General features: G+C 40.9%; 1 protein-coding gene across 3 annotated transcripts in view; it reads right to left on the bottom strand.

Annotated features, from left to right (window-relative positions):
• NUP214 (nucleoporin 214) overlaps positions 1-20087 on the bottom strand; it is a 47197-nt gene that overhangs the window by 16188 nt on the left and 10922 nt on the right. For all 3 annotated transcript variants that reach the window (XM_026062146.1, XM_026062147.1, XM_026062149.1), the window contains exons 13-28: positions 18633-18808; positions 17841-17932; positions 17169-17258; positions 16633-16782; positions 16218-16376; positions 13873-13976; positions 13155-13337; positions 12498-12583; positions 12328-12411; positions 11763-12008; positions 10786-10947; positions 9725-9833; positions 5175-5250; positions 4357-4465; positions 2921-3023; positions 1034-1107 (exon numbers count right to left, since the gene is read on the bottom strand). In XM_026062146.1, coding sequence (XP_025917931.1) covers positions 1034-1107; positions 2921-3023; positions 4357-4465; positions 5175-5250; positions 9725-9833; positions 10786-10947; positions 11763-12008; positions 12328-12411; positions 12498-12583; positions 13155-13337; positions 13873-13976; positions 16218-16376; positions 16633-16782; positions 17169-17258; positions 17841-17932; positions 18633-18808 — 2003 coding nt within the window. The remainder of the gene's footprint in view (positions 1-1033; positions 1108-2920; positions 3024-4356; positions 4466-5174; positions 5251-9724; positions 9834-10785; positions 10948-11762; positions 12009-12327; positions 12412-12497; positions 12584-13154; positions 13338-13872; positions 13977-16217; positions 16377-16632; positions 16783-17168; positions 17259-17840; positions 17933-18632; positions 18809-20087) is intronic.

Here is a 20087-nt window from a genome sequence, read left to right as displayed (position 1 = left end):
GTAACATAGAACAAGAGGTTCTTAGCATCATAGATAATATGCTTGTTTTTTACTCTCATTAACAAACAAGTGTATTAGTGGCCAACAGCAAATAAAGCATCATTTGTTTCTTCCTGAGGCACTGAAGTTCTTTCTCCTCTTCTTCCATCTAGCTAACAAAGGCAAAGGTGCTCCTACCATTCCACAGAGCAGCGTGAGGCAAYTGCCCATGTATAATGCTGTGCTTTACAAGTCTCATGCTTCCTCTTTCTCCCATTCCTCTTTAATCAGTGCTATTTACCTCAACTTTTACATTAACTGAATCATTAACTTTCAAGCCAAGTTGGTTCTTTCCGCTTAAGATAACAGAATAGCAGTAGCATTGCTTTGGCAGTGATGGTCTAAGGATATAAGCAAGACAAGATTTGTAGGAAGAGGCGATATCTTTTATTAGAGCAACCGATAACACTAAAAGAGAGAGAGAGAAAAAAAAGCTTTCAAGCATACAAGCTCTTTTTCAAGGCTGAAATACAGGCAGTGAATTCAAGGCAGTAATTCAAGAATACTAGCAAGCAGATGTATCGGGCCCTTCTTTCCAGATAGGATGAATATGATCTACCTATGAAATGGAGTAGGAAAGGCAGCTTATCTATTTTCAAATCAATTTTATAAGCAGCACAAAGCCACCCCACAACTTCCCCTCCCATTACTAAACGCTCACTCCACTTAATAACAGCCCTCTGTGGCAGACCACCTTGGCAACTTTAAAATCTAGAGATTAAAGACAGCAGAGGAAAAGACTCCAGATACTACCCTTTTCATAAACTAATACCTCCTAGATGTTCTTGGCAGCACATATTTTCCTTGCTCTTAAAGGAAAGGCAGGTGGCCTAGATTCTTTTGCATGACATGGCATAATCCAGCAAATGTACACAATGTTATTGCAGCTACTGCAATTTTAATAATAGAACTGCAACATAAATTAAGAGCCATGTGAATTAAGAGTAAGCATTCTCTTAGGAGAGATGTTGTCTGTACACTTCTCCAAACTAACCTTGCGAGGAAGTGAGGCTGGGTGGTGTTGGTGATGCAGCAGCTGATGTGACAACACCAAAATTAAATCCAGACCTAGAAGGAAAGGGGAAAAAGGGAAAGAATGACATTTAGCTGAAAGTGTTGAAACTTCCAACCACATGACTCATTGCAAGACAGAAATCAAGAATTTACGTGACTATTCCACAGTAAAGATAGTCTTGCAAAAACACTGTAGTCTTTCATAATGAGGATTTGGGTCCTCTGGAGACCTTCATTCCCAGATGCTTTTTGCTTTCTCACTGCCTTGTCCTCCGTTCCTCAAAGACGGCCTGCTGCTCTACAAGTCAGGCTGCATAACACCACATCACTGACAACAGCACCCTATGTAGCACACGGTTTACAGGCTGAGGCACTGATCCTGGAGCAAAGGCAGGGTTTATTTATTTTATTAAATCTGAGTTTCTCTCTCAAGAGGACTATTTTAGCCCTTTGAACAATGCAGTGAGGTGTTATGGATAACACCCACTTGAAAAAYCAGCAGAAAAATGGTTAAGATGGAATTAAAACAGCCATTTGAAAGTATGCACGTTTTGAAATATTTAATATTATCTCCTTTATAAAGAGAAAAACTACGAGCATTAGATACGTAAACACGCAGAATTTCAAGCAGTTATTTCCAAGGAGTCCTCCATCCCCCCGCAACAAGATATGATCAAAGACATTTTCACTTCTCATCTCTAAAAAACACCCCATAAGAGAGGTTAGAGAGTAACTGTATGTTCATAACATATGCCACACTGCATGCTTTGTTATATAACAGAAGTCATCAGAYGCTTTTGAGACTCTTTAGTCACTCAGCTTCACGAGTGGATTACTTTTCAAGCCACAACATGGAATTCGTTCTGTTGTCTTAAAAACAAAACAAAACCCCACACCTAAACAACAAACCTTCCCCTCCCAAAAATCAAAAAACTCCACTCACACAGACACGCACACCACACACATACACTGGCAAGTTTGGCCATCAGCATAKATTTCAATTCCTAACTGGGAATTCCAGCACTTCTGTCTCTCAACCTCTTACTAGCATTTGAAACCTGTGTACGGAAGTCCAGGTTAGAAAAAACAACATCGTTCTCATTGCACTACATCCTCAGAGGTGGCAAGCATATATATGCCACATCCAGGTTCCTTCCCCTCCTTCTTCCAGAGTTCAGCCTCTTCTCTTGCTGCTGTATAGCAAGAAGGTTTATTCTCACAAGCACCTGCCTAAGTTGCTAGGAAAGATTTTCCTGATGCTGCTCTTTCTTCACTAAATAAAGKAGAGGATATAAGACTAGCTATGGTCTGCTGCTTTTTCCTTCTTCTTAATCCCAACCTTCAATATGAAGCATAAATGTCCTTCTGCACCTCTCAGAACTGGCAGGTGACTTGCACTCAAAGCCAGTCAGTGAATCCAGTTCACCAGCCCATGAGCTGGCACTTTAATCACTGTCATACTGCACTAATCTCAAATCATCACTTGGCAAACTGCCCAATGTCTAAGGCTGAGAAACACCAGGACATACAGGTTGTTCAGCAGCCCACTGTAGATAAATGTGAAAAGAAAGCCAGTTTAGAATTACTTGCTCTCTTTTCTTGATTTGTTACAGACCGAGGGATTCAAAGCAACACAAGACTGTGTTTAATTCTCACAGATCTTAAGACCTCACTCAGGTAGGCTTCCACCAACCAGAAGGACTTCCAAGAACTCTGATGCAAAAAACACACCCCCGCACACCCGTAATACTTGTACTGTTGCAACTGCCATTTTATCATATAATGTAGCTTGTAGATAACACCTGCTGGAACAACAGATACGACTATTTGATGGCAACTACAAAGAAATCTGAAAGTTCATACAGACCCGACAGAAGAAAATGAGAATGCCTTGCTAATCTGTGCAGTTGTTGCCGGTACTGATGTCACTGTAGAAGTCACAGCTGCAACTGTTTTTACCGTCCCTTGTCCTGTAAGTTACAAGTACAACAGGATTACCATAAAGAAATAAGTATACCAGTATGTCATCCAGCTTTAAAAAGAGGAGGGAATAGTTTGCATACCTATAAGCAGTGTACAGTTTTATCAATTTGAAACAAAGCTCAAGACAAACAAAAGCTTTCAAAATGCAAGTCACTTCCTCAGGAAGTTTCTGCTTGTTTTTACCACCTATACAGAGTCCGATATCTGTGCACAGAAACRTTCCTGCTACTGTTACAACATCAGAGAACATGTGAATTATTTCAGAGATTTAAGGCAGTAACATATCTGATTAAAGCAAAGAGAGGGGTCACCATCTTTACAATAAAAATTAAACAATACAACAAGAAATCCTTGGCAAAATCTTTCACGAAACCATCATCATAACAAAACACATTTTAAATAAAAAGGAAGTGTTATCAAATTCAAAAGCTGACATTTTCAATAAACCAAAATTTAAGAAGTGGCTGTTATGTCAAATACAATTCCTGGCTATTTTTACTGCTTCTCATCCCTGGCTAAGAGGCAACCTACATCCATGGATTAAAGGCAGAACAGTAACAGAGATAGATTTCAGACATTTATGCAAGAGGTTTATAAAACCATGCTCACTACAAACATTATTATCTAAAACATATTACAATCGGTTCCTTCATTCCCTAACAGTTCCCTTTTCCCCTGTTTACACTGAGTGCTGTAAACTAAACATTTCTTTTCATATAAACTTTTAAACTCAGTGCAACAGACCACAGTGCAGCATGAAGGTATATGAACTGGCTTTAAAGTTGGTCATACAACCCAGAGCTTAGCAGAGACAGTACCTGACTTAGCTTTTTTGAACCTAGTTCAGACGCTGCTTCAGTGCTGCAGCCTATAGTATAGAAATACTCGAACCAGATATCAATATATGGAAAAAACACTACTGTTACTTTCCTGCAAAAGTGCCATGTTTGAAAAACAAAACAGCAAAGATGGCTGCCTTTTGACTTGATGTCAAATCACAGCAGCCTTTGGTAGATGTGCTTTGAACATTTATTTTTAAGGGTTACACRTTCTGGGTCCACTCTGAAAGGAGAATGGTTGTATCGTTGAATTCTAGGTGCCAGCACACAGACAAAACACAAAGCTGAGTACAACACCACTCTCTTGCACTTCTGTACCTTGTTTTTTTTTTCCCCCCAAATTCTCCCCCTCATGACTGGCACAGCAGACTCCCAGACGTAGATCTCACTTCCTTAACGTCTTCATTCTGTGGACTGCACGCCCTGACAGGTGGCAAGAGACACCCAGCCCTTATTTCCATCTCTGCCAAAGACTACTGACCTGAGATTTTGTTGCCAGATGATGTTGGACCAGTTGTAGAAGCCATAGCACAAGGTGCTGATGCAGAGGAAGGTGGAGTCTGTGCCTTAAGTGAGCTTGTTAGAGGTGTCTAAAACAAAACAAAAAACACCCACAAAACCACTTCAGGTCAATGCATTGTGTCCATTAACRAAGGCCTTAGGATAGTCTAATATTAAGAGAGTCATGCAATAGCTTAAGAACAAGCTAAAGGAAGGTGGTCAAAATACTTGCCCTTCCATCTTGGATCCATATGTCTCTACACTTAGGTACAGAGTCAATACACAGCTTTTTCAACAAGTGTCTTACAGAGGCCAGTAAATCCCATTCACAACGATTCATTGACTCCAGGGCACAAAGACCATACACTGACTGGTTTTTGAAGAGTGAATATCAACTTTCCAGCAGCTTGTCCACCAATAACAAATGTTTTCAGCAAAATACAGGATGCAGAAATACTCTCCACTGATTGCTCAGCACTTTTTTTTTGGGTGACCTTTGGGAACATCTAGCTAACAGTTTGTTTTGTTGTTGGTTGCAATCCTTACYGCTGCAAGGCTGTGGCCATTAGAAAGCTGCAAGAGTCTTCAAAAGGGGGAAAAAAAAGTCAAGACATAACAAAGATATGTCTGGCACCACCCTGTCAAGGTCACAGATAAATAAGTGGTTTGCCAAGAATGTAGGACAAGCTGTGAAAAGAGATTGTCAGATGACCTGATCACCAACAACGAAACCCCTAAACTATACTGAATCTGCCTGGGTACAGTACTCCACAGGGAGAGCGTTCTCTAACAAGATACCTGTTTAGCTTGATTTGTAGCAACGGTTGCCAGAACTTGGTGGACTGCCTGGGCTGCAGAGTGAGGTACAGATGATCTTAAAGAAAAAAGAAAACATTACATGAATGACTAGTCTAAAAGTGGATTTTCTTCTCTCCCTCTCCCTCTCAAAAAACCAACCAAACAACCAAACAACCCCCCCTCCCCCCAAAACCCCACCACAGCTTGCAGAAAAGTCTTGAACAACCACTGCTATTAAAGATTCCCCACACAACTCCAAATGAACAAATCTGATTAGGGAATAAACCTCTTAAACGAATTGTCCTCATTTAACAAAGGAAGTCTGCAAATGTGTTTAAAGCTCTGGACTTAAATGATCAAGTCTTCTTCACACATTCTYATGCCTCTGAAGAAAGGCAACCCTTTCTATTTTACAGGGAACTGAATGAAAAATCAGCAGGTAAGGGGATTACAATTTTATGCCTAGTGTATAACAAGTGTAAGAAGCTTCCTTTATGTTCTAGAGACCAGACAAATACATGCAACTCTCAGAAGTGCTGAGCAAGGAGACAAAACTGGGGAGGGAGGTGGGGGGGAARGAAGTCTGCTTCATGTCTTTGAAGTGTAGTATAAATATTAATGCCTTCATGACAAGAACTGTGATAAGATTAACATGTATTTTACAATATAAGTTTGGGAATTTCTACCATGAAATAAATCATACATCTGAGCCTACAGACAATAACTGCAGAAGGGCAGCTACTTCTGAGGTGAAGCACCCTGTACCCAGTGTGCCATTAACACACCAGTTACCATAGCTTGGCAACTGCCATCCAGCTGGAGCATCTAAAGTCAGTGGGCCACAAGATTCACCAGCTTAAATGGTCAGTGCCAGAAGCCTTCAGAAGTGCAACAAATTCAACACAGATTGCCTTCTCTTTGTGGCAAAGGCTGGCTTTCTTGTAATCTGGTAGGCTGTTTCCAYCTGGATGCAGGCCTACCATTCTCTAAGGCAGAGAAACAATCTCTATATTACGTAAAGAGCTGAGGATGCAAACCCTAGGCATTATCTGAATCTGGGCATCAAAAGTTCTATTTCTGATAAACCATGAGAACTCCCAAACCTCATCTACTATTTGGTCAGCTAAGGGCCAGCAGACAGAAATTTCCTACTATATTCCAGAGAAAGGGGTCACATGCATGYAAGAATAATTTTGCAGAGCCAACAGGTTTTGGATAGGGTTTTGTGCCTTAAACAGCTTTACAATACTTGCATGTTCTTCCTTCTTTCCCTGCAGCAATGAGATCTATGTTGTACGGCCTGGATTTGCCCTCCGCCCAGAGCAAAAGAATAACAGCAAACAAGGAAAATTTCAGATTAGCACTGGAAAGAGTCCATACTGGAAAGGAGCTGCTGTAAAGCTCAAGTTCATGTGAACCCCAGACAAAGAAAGAAAAACAGAAGTTCTTTGAAATTCATGATAAGAGCGGGGAGCCTTCTCCCCTGATTACACAAGTTAAGCATGAGTTATTGTTGCCTAGCACTAGTCCGACACTAGTGATGATAGAGTCACTCTTGCTGATGCTTACTGTATAGACTTTGGTCTACTGTGGAATCACACCCAGCACCCTGAAGATTAGCAGGGAAGCTGTGGTCTCAGTCTATCAAGAGGGGGCTTGCTGGTTGGCAAACTTATTCTGAGCATGGTTTCAATCACAAGCTAGTTAGCCTTGGTGGCACAGATTTAAAACACACAAAACTAACAAAGAGGTAATGACTTGAAGATCACACYGGTGTGTGAGCCAGCAGTACCACTCTCAGTAGAGCTCCCACAGATGAAGCTGATTTAATGGAAACCACAGGGTTCTCTAAATATCACATAGCCAGTGCAAGCTCATCTTACACATGGTTGGCTGCAGATCCTTCACGTAGCCCTCTGGAGATGGACTAGAACCTCACTACAAGGATGAAGCTTCATTGCATGCAGTTGGTTGTTCTTTATTAAGAAATTAAGTGACTATAAAGAAGCRCTAAATCAGCCTTATTCCTTTTTACTGGAGCAAAAAGGAACATGGGCATAAAGTAAAATGCTACTGTAAAGATTTGAAAGCTGGTGATCAAGTTTATCAGCTATGACTTACTTTCTGTATTTCTAAAGCTTCTCAAACTATTTCAATAGTGTGATTTATGTATGTGAAAGATATGAATTTCATATTTCTCTATTTCTGGGTCTCAAAATATAAGAGGACTTTAATTCTTCTGAAGAACTCTGGCTATTGTTTAAAAGGAATGGACAAAATCCCAGGGATATCATCTGTAAATAACGAGTGACCCTAGTTATCTCCCTTTACAAGGGAATTTCCTTCCAGCAGGACACAAGCCTGGCATTTTACTAAAATGGCAATAATATTCATTCTTACTGCAGCATCTGGTAAAAAATACAATATTTTGTAAAAAGTATCAAACAGAGGGCAAAGCAGATATAAAATATGGGCAGTTCTGCAAACCTCTGCACATTGTCCCACACAACAGTGCTTTGACCCAYATTTGCAAGGCTGTCTATCAGATCAGACAGAAAGGTCCAAGATCACTTGGCCCACAGCTTCTCTGACAATACTAAAAGGCTAGCTTTGATTTCAGTATATGCAAATAACTGGACTGGGACCACCAGTATGCCTAACCACAGGCCATTGAACAACTGACAACAACTGAAAAACCATTACTGCTTAACAACCCAAAGAGTGTGCTGTGGTGGCAAAAGAGACAAGACGTCTAAAGTTGCAAAAACTGATGAATTAATTTTGCTGGGTGAATGGTCTTTTAGTGCTGAATCTGGCTGGCAGGCACAGGTTCATCTGGGTAGCATTTTTAGTTAGCACATTTTTATGAAGTCAGTTATAAAATAAGACTATAAAAGCCTCCAAGATATAAAGCTGGATAGTGCTCTATAAATTAGGGAAAACACTCAATACTGCCATTCTAAAACTACTCAAAAGTAAGACAGGTCTTTAGCTACAGCTCAGATGAACACCAATCTCAGACACGTATCACTTACTCATGTCCTGTCTATGTACAGCTAGTACTCTTTACTTAGTTTTTCATAGTTATGATGAAAAAACCCACGAAATCTCTTTAAACTGATTTTATACATAACCAACTTAAATGAGGTGGAGAATTCCCTATCATAACACTTGTTATAGCAAAATTTCCGAGCACAACCGTTTGCAAACTATACTTAATATAATCCAGATCCCCCCCCCAAATTTATCATTTTTTAGGAGAAAATACAAGAGAAAGAACCTCCCAAATTGTCTCCCAATTAAAATGCAGAATCCTTGGTTTGAGGTCAGCAGCTGAGTTTCGCACTGTAAGACTCTGCTCCCTTTTTGATAAGCAGTATCAAAGGAATTCCACTTTCCTTTTCAATAGTGAGGAGTAAACACGTGTGACAATCTGAAGTAATGTGACAACAGAAATTGTTTCAAGAGCTGCATGTCTAGCCCACAGTTATCCGAATAAAGCATCTGCAATTCCACATGGACTTATCAGATGCACGTGGCAAGTTTATCCTGCTTTTAATGCCCTTATACTGTGACAGAAATGCAGTAGTCCCTGACACTGCTCAAATATTTCAGTACTGCCCTTGCCTCCCCAGCCCAGAAACAGCCATGCATTATCTTGGGCTAAAGTGTTCATAAGAACTCCAAGAAAAGGCAGTTTCAAGGTCGTTACCACGACAGGAAGAAGAACTAGTTCTGTGGCTGGTGACAGAGCCTGGTGATAAGAGAGAAATCTCCGGAATGAGCTGAACTGGCTGTTGTCTGCAGGAGACAGAGTGTAGGAAAGCCAAGAGTTACAGCTAACTCAGAGGAAATCTTAAAAAATTTAAGGTTAAATACCAGAAGCCCACATTCATAATTTACTCATGAGGAAGACAGCCTTGCAGCTCTGTTTTTTTCCCAAAGTGATCAATCCCTATCGACACCCAACCTTTCAGGCAAAATTCTGATGTCAAGAAATTTCTGAGACAAGTTTCCAAGAGAGCCAGAGCAGAGTTCTCCCTCTCCCAAAGTGTGGATGCAGGGGCAGACAGGAGAAGCGTAACTCCAGAGAAGGTTTTCTCAGCAATGTACAAGGAAGAAGAAAAAAGAACATCTGAACAGCTTAAGCTGTGTTCAGTGACAGAGAGGTGCACTTCCTTCACAGAAAGACATGGAACACATGCACATTTATTAGTGACCGGAAGGATTCCAGATCCTGAATGTGCCTTAGCAATGAAGCCACCGGTCCCCAACAGGAGGGGATGCACTAAAAYACATTTCACAGAGCAATGGAGAAGAATGTTAACGCTGGCCTCGTTGCTAGTTCAGGACAAGCCATTAGCAAATCTGAATGATGTGGAGAGAAAGCATTTCTTCTTTTTGTTCCCCAACTCTAAGACTCTCCCCTAAATGCATCCACTTTAAGCAGAGTCACACTAAAATACTACTACTGCTCCCCCACCGGTAGATGTGCTCTATTGCAAGTGCAACTGAAGGCTGCCAGAAAGAAGGGGAGCAACCACACTCACCCTATTACTGCAGAGACAGCTGGAGTCAACGCACCAGTCTTGAGTTCTCGCACATTCACCACCTGAGGAACGTTCTTCAGAGTTGATTCAGTCAAGGACGTGCTTACAGCTTTAAGAGGGGAGGAAAAAAAACAAACCCCACAAATGCAGAGGTAAATATCTTCACACAAAGCATTTCATTTAATATGCTGTGTACAAGTAACTCCAGCAGCAATCCACAAGGGTTTCTAGAAAGTGTGTGGCCTAKTCGACCCAAAACGTTGAGCACCCCAGCCCTCAGTAAGTACCCCAGAGAAGTGGGCTGCATTATACAGAGTTAGCACATTTTTCCTTGTTGGCTGACCAAATCTAATTATACTTACTAGATGTCCCTTACCTGCATTATAACATCTTTGGTTAACAAATATGACCTAATTACACCCCAGCTTCTGCCAAAATTCAGGTCACTAGTCCACTTTCTGCACTTATGCCCTCCTTGGACAAGGTAAATAGACTAATTCAATTCTTCTACCAGTAGCCAAATTTTGTTTCTTTCCTGCACTGACACTGCAGTAGTGGGGAACCACCAGGGAATGTCTAAAACAAACGAAAGCTTAAATTGGGAAACTTTTCTCCTAACAACTCAAAACCTTACAGCCAGATCCAAACGCGATAGTTATCTTTAACTTTTTGATATTAAAACTGTTTTACAATACACATCTCCTTACTGCATAGCTAAGGATGGAGAGTTATTAGTAAGGGCCAGTGACATCCTTTCTCTGCTTTCCAGCAGTCTCCAGAGCTTCTTACGTGCAGACCAGTTGATTCCTGAGCCATGCCAGGATCTCTTAAGAGTCATCAACTTTTCTGCTGCCGCCCATGTGAGAAGGGTCCAAAGAATTCTGTGGTGGGAATTTCTCAGGCATTTTGTACTAGTAACTGAGAGGAAGAAAGACGACAAAAAACGCTGGACAGCTCGGAGGTGCAGCTTTTGAGGGTCTTTTCCTTCAAGGACACTAAGTTTCTGTGAGACATACATTCAAATGCGCAGAGGTCACCTGGGTAATTAGCTATCCCTTTACCTGGGGACTGATTAGCCATCTGCCTTCTTAGAGCTGCTGCAGCAGCCGCTTGTGGTGCCGGCACAGTGACCGTGGGAGCAGGGGCCCCATGTTTCACAGTCTTTGTTGCAAGCATTGTACTGTCTGCCCCTTGTGGTATGATTCTGTTTGAAGATGTAGGCACTACAAAAACAAAACAAAACAAGTAATTCACTGTATCTCTGCAAACAAAGGAGACTTGAAAGCTCTGTTGAACTACAGTTCCTCTAAGTACACATTTTTTTTCTGACAAGACTGACCCACAGCCTTTTTAAACAGTTAGCACTCTGTCTGGCATTGGTGGTCTCTGTATATCTCAGTGAATTCAGCAGATTAGTCTCAATACTTGTTCTTTCAGTGCATTAGATGAATTTTTTCAGTTTGCTGTCATAGTCACTTCTGCTGACACCTTAATTTTCATTTAGGAGGTTCAGTTCTTTGGCTTTAGAGATAAAACAAAAAAAAACAACCAAACAAGAAAACCCTCTTGTACCAGGAAAATTGAGTATATGAAAACATAATTCTTACTGTTACTCACTGGGCTCAGAAGTCCTAACCTGAGCCACATCAACTGAATGCAGTAGCATTTTAAATTCCTAGCGCTCAGGCATTATTTTAAGAAATAATGGCATATCCTTAAGGCAAGGCACTAAAGGAAGACAATGTTACCTATATCAGTAAGATCTTAAGACAAACAAACAAAAATAGCCACAAAAAAACCCACACACACTCCCGGCCACCCGCCACCACCAGGCTGTCAGAAAAGCATAATCAATGAGTCAGGGTATTTTGGTGCTTTTAGCTCAAGCTCATACCACACTGCTAACTGCTTCTGGAAACTTGGCAACATAAGCCTACAATCTCATTTCTCCAGGACTTGAAGCACAGAGTGGATACAGTGGTTAAAGACATTGACAAAACACACACTGTATAGGAGAGACRCTGCAGAAACTACTCACATAAAGTACCCAGGGAGACATGCTGCTTCCCAAAGGATGGAGACTGAGCCATCAAACCAGGCTGGATAGAGGGAGTACGGACCACAGGTGCATGACGGGGAACTTGAACGGGAGCAGCCTCTTCTTCCTGGTCCACTGCCTGTGAATCCTCATTCTCGAGCGATTGGGAGACGGAAGATGTTGAACTGACTTCATCCAAATCTTCATAGTATCTTGTGGACAAGAAGGCAGATCGGGACAAGTTTGCTGCAATATTAGAAACAACACAATGTGTGTGCATTAAGGCAAGGGAACCATCTGAACCAACAGCCAAGACAGAAACACCCTGTAATGGCTTGTTTTAAGCCTATATTGCTAGGATTCTCAAATGCCAGAAAAGGCAACCTTCAGCAAGAAGGTAACTGAATGAAATTCCATTTGAGGAAAGATAGGGGAGCATGAAGAAAAAAAAGTAGGGGTTGAGGAGTGAGAAGAAGCCAAAAGCTAACTTAAGGACTGGTTCCCACAACAGGTAAGTCACCTTCCTGAAAAGCATTTCAGACTCCTAAGGTAGCTAAAGATTTACCTGGAGCTGTAGATCTAACGGGTGGAGTCTTCCTCTTGGCTAGAAAATTCCTTAACTGTGCCTGTTTCACAGAGGATAATTTAGCTGGAAAACAGAAGAGAGTCACTAGCCTATAATTAAAGGGCAAGTTAAAAATTTTTTTTTTTTTCCCATAAGAAAAAAAAAGTTACCAGGTACTTTAGGCAGGGGTTTGGCATGCGATTCCAAGGTAGTTTTCATCAAAGCATTGCGCAGGCTTTCAAGGTCACTGTCAAAACTGGGAGAAGGCAGAGTAATGAAAAACCATGAGCAGAGAAAGAGATCAACAAAATCAAGAGCAAAAACAGACCAATATGGCCACAAGTCACCAGAATTATTGACTTATCCGCAAGAATGATCAGCTCATAAGATAACCTGTCTGAGCAGGCACCTGCACCACAAAATCCATCAGAACAGAACTTCTTCCTCTAGATACCATACTATTTAAATGCATACATGTTGAATTATTTTGGAAAGTCTAAGAGCCATTCACTTCTTCCCCTGAATTTAAAGAGGCAGAAGACAGCAGTACCTCAGCCTGGAGGCTCTATGATCCTGTTTACACTACTATAAAAATAATAGCTTTCAGGGGGAAACCTCTGATAAGCATCAGACAGTGCGCTACAGACTATAATCAGTGAGCTTCTGTATTACCTGGACATAGTTCAGTATCATTTTTAGGACAGCAAGTCCTCCTGTACCATGTCGGCAACACATCATTCTTTGGAATGATGCACCCCTGCACACTGCTGGGAGCAATGAAGAAGGAGTCTCAACACTACTCAGCAACTTGTAAGCGTTTCACGTACCTTTGAGCACTGCTAAGAGAAGATGTATCACTGGGAACACTCCACTGAGATGTCTGATTACACAGTCGGAGCTGCTGCAGGCTGTTTACCAGCTGATTTAGTCTCTTCCTCTGCTGATTGATTATTTCCCGGTTATTAGCCAGGGTGTTAAACAAAGTCTCTCGCTCAGGAACTATCAGGCGCCTTAAGACATCAGACCAAGAGACAAGGATGAAGACCATTCTATATGTCTAGCCACAAGCAGGCATACATACATGAAGTGGTTTAGTAGTTCTAGCTACTTAACTCAATGAGGTCAAACATGGTTTGGTTTGAACAGGGCAATTCAATTTGTCTCAACTTCATGTTACTCCTTTAGATACGCTGCAAGTTTATTCATTTAGCTTGTTTACTACAAGATGTTTTATTCATTAGAAGGGTATCATTACCTACCGTCATTGGACACATTTTGCCTGTACAAAACTTATTTTTACAGTTTGTTTCTGTTAAGTACAATTTATAACATGCAAGAAGCTGTAGCAAGCGTGTAACAAAAGCAGAGTCAAGTAGCCTGAACTTGTAACTCCAACTACGTGTGTCAATCAAGCTTTACTCAAAAACCCCTTGAAAAAATTGTACTGTTAAAAGAAAGTGATTTTTATTTGTTGATTAGGTACTAATGCCTGATTCACTAACATGCCCCTTACAATTGTTTTGTATTTCAATTTCAATTACTTACTTCTGCTTTCTCTTCTGTTCCAGGTGCCGATCCCACTCTAAATCCAGAACATCATTCACATCCTGAACAGCAAATTTCACGTACTGGTGCAAGCGTCGAATTTCCTACCATGCAAAAAGTCAGCTTTTAATTCCCTTCAGAAATCGCAGTTTCAGCCAAAGAAGCTGAAGCTCCTTTGGGCTGAGTCAATTCAAGCCATGCAGCACTTCCCCATATTTCTGCCTGGAAAGTTCTATGCAGCATAATAGAACMCAACACAGGAACAATTGCTTATTAATTAGTGGGCTATGCACGGGGTTTCGCTTCTCCATTTTATCCCCACACAAAACTGGGAATAATCCTTTCCATAATGCTTGCAAAATACTGCTAGGTCTTTACTGAAAGGGTAGTACAAACATTAAGCATTATACAAAACAAATCTTATTTCAAACCTCATTTCCAGAAGGCGAGTCATTTGCTCCTACTTCACAATATTGAAGCTTCTAATAATTAAAGGTGATCAAAGCTTTGCAGGCTATTCACATGGCTCTGGGTTACCAGCATTCACAGACTATGATTCATGAAAGCATTCACAAAYGCTCAAAACTCCCACACTAAGGCAAGGAATTAACTTGATTTTTATAGGTAGGAGGAGAGGGAAAAAAGAAATAATAACTAAAAAAAAAAGCAGCATAGAGAGACCAAAGTGATTTATCCATGACCACACAGTTGCACAACTGGCACAGCTAAGCCAAGGACCTCTGGCTACAAGCCCAGCTTCCTAAACAAAACCAGTGTTATGTCTTGCAGTTGTCATCACTCCAACCTGTCACAGCACGAACATGTCTTGAAGTCTGAGCTCGTAAAATGGACATGTGAACTGTCTGCAGCATTTGACTTGAGCTCACTTCAACAGAATGCTCACTGAAATACAACAATCAAGGAGCCAAGTAGCAAGGACTGGGAAGAGTTCCATCACAACTCTTTTTAAGATACAGCATGAAATTCAAATAGGACATAGCCAACATGAAACCAAATCCAGTACTACTGTGGGCTTTGCACAGGTTTCCTCTCTCCAGCAATTATGAGCATTATGTATCAACAACTCTCCAAACAGCAAATCACTATGGCTGGACATCAGAAAAGCCTCAGAAACTTTAAAATTCCATTTAAAGCTAATGTAAGAAGTTGACCAAGTAAGCATTTTTTAGGATTAGGAAAATGGGAATGACAAGTAAACCAAACAAGATTTACATCAGACTAGAGCTGTCTTTCTAGTAAACTTCCACAAGGTTGACCTGAAAGCCCCCTCTGTACATTCCAGTCCCCAYCCACTTCTCTCCTAGTCTGTTATTCTTTCCTCATGACCCTCTTCAAATATCAGTGAAGTAAGCATTTCAAGACAGATTATCATCTCTTTGAAGTCATGAGCATAACTTTGAAGAGTCAGAGACATATCAGACATCAAAGCAAGCATACAATTACTTGCAAGACAGACAACCAACATACAGCTTGCAGGTGAACATTAGAGATCACACCTATAAAGAAGTTGCTGCGTGTCAGCTCACCCCTAGTAACTGTCCATGTATATGCTCTTGATTCCTACTGTAACAAAGATGACATGTAATTATGTCTTCAGCCTGCTACAGACTTCTTGAGGGGAACGTGCCAGCATATAAAGGACCAAATATCATTTGTAGAGCACATCTACTTCATTTTGCTTATGGGGAAATACAATAGTATATTCCTCTCATCACCAGAGCTGTAACAAGAGCAGCGCTTCCCCCCTAGTTTTTTTTCATGCCTTTGAGAGCCTCCTTAGGTACCACTGGTTATTTTCCTTTGTGCTCTGGCTTTTAGAATATCATTTAGTTTTATGCTCCGCCATCCATGAAATTAACCACCCAATTCCGTACATCATAATAAATCAAATTGCTCTATAAAGTATTTGCTGAGGATAAAAATAATTCCAAGAACACTTTTATAAAGTGTTGAAAAATTAACTGACATTTGCCAAAAATATTCCTTAACTAAAATCCCCTGAGCAAATGCTACTGGCTGAGAAGGAACAGGGAGGCAAGAGTCCTATTCTAAGCTTAGAATAGACTTGGATCTCACAAGAACTATTTCCCTTCTACAGGAGTCTTGTCTCATCAATGCAAATGGCAACAACAGAGGAGCTTTAGGAAAGGATTTTCATCATGTCTTGCAAACTTGGGAAAACATAGCTAATCATACTTCTACTGTACTGTGCTGAAACAGCAAATACCAGGGGCACGGCAAAGCTGCTGGGCACTCACAAACACAAGTCTCAATCTTATTTTATATAAAACTCTGGATTAGAAGTTAGCTAACATGCTTAATACCTGAAGCTGTGCTTCACTCTTGGGATCCAAAGGTTTCTTATAGAGCAAGTGTAAATATCCTGAACTGTGATTCCGCTCGTTCTGTTCTCTAGCCTCTTCTACCCCTGCAAATCCCTCCAGCAAGGTTGTCTTCAAAATACTAATATCTCCATGAAGAGACTGCAGAGAGAACAGACAGGACAAGGTTCAAAGTAATATTTTTATTGCCACCTCTAGCACAGGGGCTTCTTGAAGTGTTTCTTTGAAAGTGCAAATGCAAATGTCACCTCCACGTTAAAGCAGCGTAATCAGGTGCTCCATCTACATTGGTTCAGCATTAGCAGGTTAAGTAGGAACATCAAGTGAGGAACAATCATTGCTGAGAAGTTTCAACAAGGAGTTAAATAGCTTGAGGATGTTCAGTCACATTACTCACCTCTGTTGTCTCTTTAATTTCCAAAAGGAAGGTGTGAAGATCCTCAGATTCAGTTCGCAGCATCTTCATTTCCTCTGGAGTACCCACTTGGAAACAGGCTTTGGAAGTCCGAGTCTTCAGCTCCTCCATCTCCTTTTGGAAATGGGCAATCTACAAAGTCAAGGAGTAAGAAAGTGCAGCCACTGAGACATAGCAGGGTCTGGAACAAATGTTGCAGCTCTTTGGGTAATGTTTTTACAGTGCCATCAACACCTGCTGCTTTGTGGGCAAAACAGGAAATTCTTCTTGGACATTATCAGGAAAGAACATCCAGTCTTTCCAGCACATGCAGTGTTTGAAACTAAATTAGATGGCTGAACAGGACATAAACAGAACCCACAAAATAGGTTAGTTATCTTGTGGAAACATCTCCGTTCTGATTCCTAAGTTACTGAAAGACACAATGGGAACATGGGTAAACTGAAGAGAAACATCTGTGTGCCTATACAGTGGTCCTTCAGCTTCTAAGATGAAGAAAACTGCTTGAGACATCTCACCTCCTCTCTGATTCCTGCTATGACAGGGTCTGAATCCTTCCACTGGTGGACCTGCTTCTCYATACCAGTGCTGGAGAGTGCTGATTTGCCCTGAAAAACAATATTAAGGATGTAACTTTAGCAACAGGGAGCTCAGAATATTGGAAAAGGCCCACTGCTAGAAATTCTATTCAGACAGCTATCACCAGTGAGACAGTACTTATAAGCACAAATACTCATTTCGCAGTAAACTAAGAATGGTACATGTGTGTTCAAAGCAGGGCTGCAGATTACCTGGAGCCATGTAGCTAAAGCCTTGTGAAAGCAAAGGAAATATTTTTGTGCTGCTCTGTATTACTGCTTTGATTTTGATATCTAACAAACTTGGTGTCTCTCTTTATACACAGCCAAGGCAACTCTTGACTGACTAACTAGGAAAGTCAGGAACCCTCATTTCCATAACAACAGGAACAATTAGTTTCTACAACTCTGATCATGACAGCATACATCAAACACAGCTCCCCAAAAACATGCATACAACATAATTTTAGTCCAAATGATTTTCCGTAAGTGTCAAATGCTAGCTAGTTCTTTGACCTAAAAATATTCAGTCAAGTGATTTCTAAATAATTCATGGGCCACAGAAAAACTTTCACCCCTCTTCAGAAAACTTCAGACATAAGTTCTCATTACCTGAGTAGAGCTTGGCTTTGCTGCAGAAGGGGTGATTTTGGCAGTCTTCTGTAGTATAGAAGCTGAAGGCATATTTTGAGCAGGACGTGCCACTGAAATTTAAAGAGAGGAACGGTAATTACAAACTCATACAATGCTTGAGAAAACAGGTTGTGATGAGAGATGAAGCACAATTTCTGCTGTCAAGAGCAATAGCTGTATGGGCCCCAGTGCAAGAACACCTTCCTCAGGTGTTGTTTTACTCCCATCCAATTTCTCTACTAGACTGGCAGACTCAGGCAATGACTGTCACTCTTGGATATCTGGCTGTATCACTCCTGAAGGAACCTGAGATCTATAGTCACATGATCATTGGAGAGATGGAATATTATTCTGTTAACAAGTGAAAACCATCTAATTGAAACTCACTTGTGACCATTTGGAACTCTAGCCACTGCAGATGGAAGATAGGGCATTGATTTGTCTCACTGCCCAGGAATATTTATTATCAGAGCTGTATTACAGAACACTGAAAATGCCAGAACTGCTGGTTGAACTTAAGAATATGTTATTTCACATATGAGAAGAGAGCTGGCTTTGTGGGGAATAAAGTGCACAAATGGAAAAAACTTCTCAGTTTCAGTACTAGGCCCATCGCATCATTCAGTGTGCGGAACAGGAGGTCTGTGGCATTGGTAAAAGCAGCAGGAAAAAAAGAAGAAAAAAGCCAAATCAAGCCCACTACATCCTAAAAATTTTAGAACATTGTTCATAATAGAACATTATTCCCAACAGCACGTATCAGATTCCTACCGGCAGCAGGCACAGGGGTAGAAGCCTTCAGTGGTGTGGCAGGAGAGGCCGAGAGGGGCGTGGACTGGCTCAGAGGACCTCCAGTAGCAGCTTTTGAAGCAGTTGAGAATGAAAACATCGTGGAACTGGCATGACCGCTGCTGCTAGTGGGAGTAGAAGTGTCTACAGCAGTGAACCTGCAAGCGAGAACAGAACATCTTTCAGCTCTGAACTGGTCCCTGACATTTTCCTCCACCCAAAATGAAACATTAGGTTCTAAGGAATTAGCAGCCTTTGGGAACAAAAATGACTCAAGGTCCAGATACAAAATTACAAGTGTAGCTACTGGAAAAAGTGGGAAGCAGCCATTCAGGAATATTTCAGAATACATGGAACCACAGAGACTGCTACCATAGATCCATCCAGTAAGCAAAAGCCAAATGCTAGCAAGTACTATGCTGTTTCAAAAAACACCTCATCATTTTGCACCAAGCACCCACCATACCAAATCTGAGTTGCCTTTCAGAGACACCCTTGCAGCAAGTTCAAAGAGAAATTCTGCAAGAGAATAAAAACTTCCATTCATCTTCAAACCTAGGCCCTCGAGGCAGCCAAGTTAAATATTCAGCCAACTCGCAAGCGTATCATTTGCTTTTTATACACAATATCAAATTTAAAAAGCCATTATGAGCTACCATCAGATCCTGGTGTGCAAGGATTTTTCTAATAAAAAAAATAATYATTTGAACCATCAGAAAATTCTAAAGATATATTTAAGTGAAAACTGCTTTCCACAGAAAGCAGCTACAATTAACATACCTCTGTGGTTTAAACCCTTCTTTCTAAAAAAAAAGAGAGMGCAAGTCTCATGAGTTGAAGGGAACAGTGAGAATAAGAAATCTGAGAATGTTCATCACTCAAATCCATTTTGGGTAATTTCCAGTCAATATCAGTTTTCCTCCAGTTGGCACAAACTCTCAGCATGAACAAGCTTTGAAGATTTCAGGTCCAGTGTTCAGTGAGTAAGCATCCATTTAAAAACAAAAACAAAAGCTCTGACACCTTCTTCACTGAACACAGGAGTAGAAAAGGAATCCATCAGCTATGAATAGAGCTTCCTCTCAGCCCTGCAAGTTATTCTCTGGGTCTGGGTAAGGAACCTTCACTGAACAGTAGAAGAAACTTGTGCTACCATGACCATGCTAAACTCATAAAAGATTCAAATTCCAGTGTTCTCCAAGAATCTTTAACCATCATTCATGTCAAATGAAGGCATGAAATTACCATTTCATGCTTATGAAGCAAAGACACAGAAGCATAAGGTCTCTGAAAATTTGGCAAATTATCAGTCTAATTTTTGGCATCTTCCCTGGACTAATATTTGGCCCATGAACATAATCTGTAGCATGGGAAGCACTGGGGGGTTTCATGGCCAAGACAACTACTCCTTGGAAAGAGGGCTTTCCTCAAGGCTCT

The sequence above is a fragment of the Apteryx rowi genome, unplaced genomic scaffold, assembly GCF_003343035.1.
Source record: "Apteryx rowi isolate R43461 unplaced genomic scaffold, aptRow1 scaffold_19, whole genome shotgun sequence".
NCBI lineage: Eukaryota > Metazoa > Chordata > Aves > Apterygiformes > Apterygidae > Apteryx > Apteryx rowi.
The sequence above is the reverse complement of the archived record's forward strand: the minus strand, read 5'-3'. Positions and strand labels throughout refer to the sequence as shown.